General features: G+C 42.8%; 1 protein-coding gene across 3 annotated transcripts in view; it reads right to left on the reverse strand.

Annotated features, from left to right (window-relative positions):
• Positions 1–1,636, reverse strand: part of GARS1 (glycyl-tRNA synthetase 1) — a 42,226-nt gene extending 40,590 nt beyond the window's left edge. For 2 of the 3 annotated variants that reach the window (XM_054495159.2, XM_063667412.1), the window contains exon 1: positions 1,322–1,636. In XM_054495159.2, coding sequence (XP_054351134.1) covers positions 1,322–1,543 — 222 coding nt within the window. In that variant the 5' untranslated portion in view covers positions 1,544–1,636. Of the gene's footprint in view, positions 1–528; positions 548–1,321 lie in introns of those variants that run through there. The other variant, XM_063667413.1, reaches the window with a different exon arrangement.
• Between the last annotated feature and the right edge of the window lie 4,364 nt (positions 1,637–6,000).

Consider the following 6,000-nt stretch of genomic DNA (forward strand, 5'->3'; position numbering starts at 1 on the left):
CTAAAGGGAAGGATATTTTTTAAAATGGCAAGTTAAGAAAAGACAAAGGAACCACACCTAATTTTATTTGTGGAGTGGAAGGTGGGTGGAGGGAGACAGAATATGCAATCGGTGTTCTGACACCAATCATGAAGAAAAATGTTAAGCCCGTGGTGATATTTCAAAATGAAAGGCTATTTATTAAAATCGGTCAGGCTCAAACCAGCGAAGAGGACAGATGGCAAAGTGGCTGAATTTGCGGCAGCTATGCCCCAATGAATTATTTCCGAGAGAGGGTTCCACCCTCTGTAGCTAAGGCAAATTATTGCATCAGGCGCCCATGCAGGAGAAACCCGTTTGGTGTTTACTACTAGGTCATGATCTCCGGGGTCCTACTACAAGCTCTGGCTCTCCCTAATTGGAAATGCGAATCACCTGAAATAATCTTTTCCTTGCCATCTCTAAATTCTAATCTCTATGGCAGTGCCCTAGGAAAAGGAGGTCTATATTAAATCACCAAGTCCTCCAGCCCATGAAACCTTCCCTCACCTTCGGGAAAATCAAATTTCAAAATATTCCGTACTAAGGATGGCTGACTTCACTCCGCAACACTTAGTTTCCCAGGTTTACGATCTGAGGGCTCACTGGTTCCAAATGGCCTTTTCAGAAGCCAGAAAAGATGACAAGAGCAAAGGATGATGAGTTCACAGCATTAACAGAAAAGTTCGACACCTCCCCACATCCACGTTTCAACTCTATTTTCTCAGCCAATCATTCTGCTAAACTAAGCACTGAATGAAGGAAGATGTTAAGGAGGAAACACTATTCAAAGCATCCTGAAGATTAAAGGGCCTGGCCCTAAGATGAAAGAACCGGCAGTTTTTCGGCTCATCATTGACCACGGAAAGGATTAGGAAGCTTTCCACCCAGGGTGCACAAAGAGTACAGCAGAGCCTGGAAAACTGAAGTTAAGGTTATTCAGTTAGGAGGCGAGGAGAACCAAAGGGTCACATATCCCAGCCCCACTGGAAATAGAGGAGACGCGGGCTGTGACAGAATGGGGAAGGAAGAACGGAGCCGGAGGAGAGGGACGCAGGAAGTCGGAGGGGTTCCAGGGAGTCATCCAAAAAGAGAGGAGGACGGAGGTCCGCGGGAGAGGAGGTGGCTGACGCACGGGGACTTGGGACCAAAGTGGGGGAGGCGAAGAAGACGCCAGAGGATGGAGCGAAAGAAAGGGGTAACCGAAGAGGAGGACAGTTCCCCGGGGAGCAGGGAAGGATGGCCAGAAGAAGGCCCTGGGAGGAGAGCCGGAGGCTTAGCGGAGGGCGCAAAACACCGGTACCTGCTGGCGCACTGCTAGCCTCAGAGGTGCCAGCACCTCCTCAGCCCCCGCGCCGTCCATGCTGCTCCGGGAAGCGGCGGCGGGCAAGGAGATCGGGGCGCAGGAGGGCGCGCTGAGGGGCCGGCGGAGCAGGAGCGAGGGCCGGGCTAATAGCCGGGGCGGCAGCAGCAGCAGCAGAGCTGCGCGAGCACCTCTAAACAGCACTGGACGCAGAGAGGGCATTAGCCGGCGGCCCTGGGCGGTCCAGAGAGGGTGGCGACCGAAGCGGCGCGCGCGGCCCGGCTCGGAGCATGATGAAATCGCCGCGTAAACGACGCGGCGCGCGTGCGGCCGCACATTCACCACCCCATGACGCGGCGCCGGGTCGCCGCCGCAGATTCGACACAAAACCCGGAAGGACCCAGCCGAAGGTTTTCTCCGGTTCGGGCAAGAGGTAGGTAGGGCTGCTAGCGAACATTTGCCCAGAAGTACGTCAAGCCACCCCAGCAGGGTGGATGTTCAAGGACACAGCTCTGAGCGAGACCTGCAGGCCGAGACACACGAGAACCTTCAAAGCATAGGCTTTTATACGAGTGACACCCCGGCCGACCTACTTGAACGGACACTTCTGTTTCTGTTCTTTCGCGCCCTGCGCCTTAAAAGGGTCGCAAAACATCAAATCAGATAGGGACCTTAGACTTCTGTTGCTCAAGTGCAGATGTTCCCCAGATAAGGAAATAGGCCCAGAGAGGTTAATGATTTGCCCAGTGTCACACATTGTTGGTCCGCCGATGTCAAGACAAAAGCTGGCGAACGGGGGAGGAGGAGTGAGGGGATAGGGTCACCCCGGGCTTTCTGGAGAAGGTAAATTCCAATCTGCCCTTGCGGGCGAGCAGGATTTGAACCAGCAGAGATGAGGAAAGGCAAGAGGTGCCTGATAAGTCTTTCTGCTTGGCATAGCCTCAGTTATCTGCCTCCTGTGGTTAGGCCCCAGCTGACCAACCACCCAGAGATGGCTTCCCCCAGCCCCACACACCCAGTTCCTCCTGCCCAAAGGGTGGAGGGCCTAGAAAAGCTGGGTTCCCCCTCCAGAAAAGGAAGAGAAAAATAATGTGTTGGTTATAAAAACAGCATTGCGCACACCTGCAAAAATGGCTAAAATGAAAATGATGGAAAATGCCAAGTGACCCTCTGAGACTCCCCTACACTGCTCAGGGGAGTGTCAACTGGTGCAGCCAGCCACTTGGGAGCTCTTCGGCAGTATCCACTGAAGCGGAGCACGTACATCTCCCTGTGACCCACAATCCCACCACAGGAGTGTGCAGGAGTAGACGGCCTCGCTATAATGAAGTCTCTTTTCCTAATAGTGTGAAAGTCCATGTTATTTCTCTTCCTGTTTCAGTGTGCAGTTCTGGAGAAGTACTTACAGTTCAACATGAGCAGGGTGGGTTGCTTAAGAACCTCCTGCAATATTGAACAATTATATTTTTAAACACTTTTATTTCAAGATTTGATATTAATTATAATTTATTTGGTTTTTATTTTACTAGGCAATTTTGAATTTATTTTAATATCTTTAAATGTGAAAAATCATTTTAAGTTTTACTTTTATTTTTATTTAGGTTTTTATTAAAATGTTGAAATTCTATATCCTTTGAATAAAACTATTTTATTTCTAAAAAATTCCTTAGATCAATAATGTCTCATCCATTTTCATGTTAGGACAGTCCTGAAAGGACTCCAAATCCGTTCTTCCTTCCTCCCCACTGCTGCTTCAGTCATTCTTTCTTCCTTTTTTCTTTTTTTTTTTTTCCCAGATGGAGTCTCGCTCTTTGACCCAGGCTGGAGTGCAGTGGCGTGATCTTGGCTCACTGCAACCTCCGCTTCCCAGGTTCAAGCGATTCTCCTGCCTCGGCCTCCTGAGTAGCTGGGATTACAGGTGTGCACCACCACGCCCAGCTAATTTTTTTATTTTTGGTAGAGACGAGGTTTCACCATGTTGATCAGGCTGGTCTCGAACTCCTGACCTCGTGATCTGCCCGCCTCGGCCTTCCAAAGTGCTGGGATTACAGGTGTGAGCCACTGCACTCGGCCCAGTCATTATTTCTGAAAGGCAAATCTGACTGTGTCCCTTCTCTTCTCAAGACACTTCAGTAGGCCCTTCATGGCCTTTGGCAGAATTTCCTAAACAGTTTTCCTTTGAAAACTGTGTCTGCACAATCATGATAATAGTTTATGTTTGTTGAGGACACTATGTACCAGTTAGTTCTAATTTATCTCGTGGAATTTATTCACCAATTTAGTGAGATAGGTTCTATAATTATTACGAATTTTCACATGTGGGATTCAAGGGACTGAGATATCAAACAGCTTGTCCGTGGTCACACAACTAAGTGAGTGTTGGGCCAGAATGTGAGCTGGGGGCAGAGGCAGATTTTCTACATAGCTAATGAAGCTTCAAGTGAGTTTAGCCCCTTTCTCTGTTGGGCTCTTTAAGTGCCCTGCAAGAGGCCCTAGTATTGTGTGTGTATGATCATACATTTTTCTTTATTTATTAAAGTTCATTTCTTTGAGGGAAATAAATTTTGCATACATTAAAATGAACAAAAATGTATAGTTCAATGGGTTTCGACAAAGCAATATCCTTTTGTAACCCCGACACCAAGCAAGATAAAGAACATTTTTCCCTGACCCCACAAAGTTCCCTTGCGTGTCATCCTGGTCATCCCACCCTCCACAACCAGGCAATCACTATTCTGATTTATTTTCCTCTTAGATCTAGACTGTTGTATAAATGAAATAATGTGATATGTACTCTGTGTCTGATGTCTTTAATTGACCATAATGTGTGACAGATTCATCCCTATTGTTTCACATATCAGAAACTTGCCCTTTTTTGCTCTGTAGTATCCCATTGTGTGAATATACTATAATTTATTAATTTATTCACTAGTTGATAGACATTTGGGTTGTTTCATATTCTAGACCATTATGAATAATGCTGCTGTGAACATTCTCATACATCTTTTTTTGTAGCTATATGTTTTCATTTCTCTTGGGTAAATATCTAGGTGTGGAATTGCTGAGTCAAACAATAGATGCATATTTAATTTTATTAGATTGTCACAAGTTTTTCCAATGTGGTCGTATTATTTTATGTTCTTAAGAGCAATATATAAGAGTTCTAGTTGCTCCACATCCTTGTTAACATTTGATGTTGCCGGCCTTCCAGATTTTAGCTATTCTAATAGTTGTATCTCACTGTGGCTTTTATGCATTTTCCTGGTGATTAATAGAGTTGATTGTGTTTTCATGTGCTTAGTGGTCATTTGTACCTCTTCTTTTGTGAAACAGCCACATTTTTTGTCTTTGCTTTTTAATATTGAATTATAGGAGATTTAGATATGCTGGATACAGTCCTTTGCTAGGTACATGTTTCATTAATATTTTCTTCCAGTCTGTGGCTTGCCTATTTGTTAATGATGGTTTTGATAAGCAGAAATTTTTAATTTTGATGAAGTGTAATTTATCAATTTCTTTTTTTTCTGGGTTCTAAAAAATCTTTGCCTACACTCAGATATTCACCCATATTTTTGTCCAAAATTTTAGTAGTTTTATGTTTAGGTCTATGATGCATCTTGAATTAACTTTTGTGTATAGTTTTAGGTAAGAGTCAAAGTTCATTCTTCCCATAGATATCCAGTTGCTACAGCACCATTTGTTGGAAAAAAGTAGGGCTTACAAAAAATTATTGCCATTGATCAGCTCTAGTGCCTTTGTCAAAAATAAGTTCACCATATAAGGTGGGTCTATATCTGGGGTCTCTTTTCTGTTCCAATGATCCATTTATCTATCAATCTTTATGCTAGTATCACACTTCCTTGATGACTATTGCTTGAGGATAATTACTGAAGTCAAATAATGTATATTGTCTACCCTTTCTTCTTTTTCAAAATTGTTTTTCTATTCCTGGTTCTTTCTATTTCTATATAAATTTTAGAATTGACTTATCAACTTTTTAAAAATACCTGCTGGAATTGTGAACCTGTAGTTTAATTTGGGGAGAATTCATAGTTTAAAGCACTGAATGCCTTTTGATAAATATATTCCTAAATATTTTATTCTTTGAGTCTTGTGAATGTTATTTTATTTTCCATTGGTTTGCTGTTAATGTAGAGAAATATAATTGATTTTGTATAGTGACGTTGAGACTTTCACTTATTAGTGCTATTATTTGTTTTGTAAGGGCGGGGGTTGTAGATTCCTTAGGATTTTCTATGTTAATATACATATCTTTTGTAAATAGAATCAGTTTTACTTCTTTCTTTCCAGTATTTATGTCTTTTTCTTTTACCTGCCTGATTGCATAGTCTAGGTCATCTTGCACAATATTGAATAGAAGCAGTGAGTGAACATCTTGCCTTGTTCCTGATATTAGAGGGAAAAGTGTTCAATGTTTCTCCATTTAGTGTAATGTTAACAAATTCAACTTGGTTTTGTCTTTCTAATATTCTACTGGATTTTATTTACCAACATCTTGATAAAGATTTTTGCCTGTATCTTCATGAAAAATATCACCGTATCATTTTCTTTTCTTGTATCTTTGTCAGGTTTTGGCCTGGGTTTATAAAATAAGAGTTTCTTTCTTCTCTATTTTCTGAAATTTCAATATTTGTAAGATTGTTTTCATTTCTTCCATA

Source organism: Pongo pygmaeus, chromosome 6, assembly GCF_028885625.2.
Source record: "Pongo pygmaeus isolate AG05252 chromosome 6, NHGRI_mPonPyg2-v2.0_pri, whole genome shotgun sequence".
NCBI lineage: Eukaryota > Metazoa > Chordata > Mammalia > Primates > Hominidae > Pongo > Pongo pygmaeus.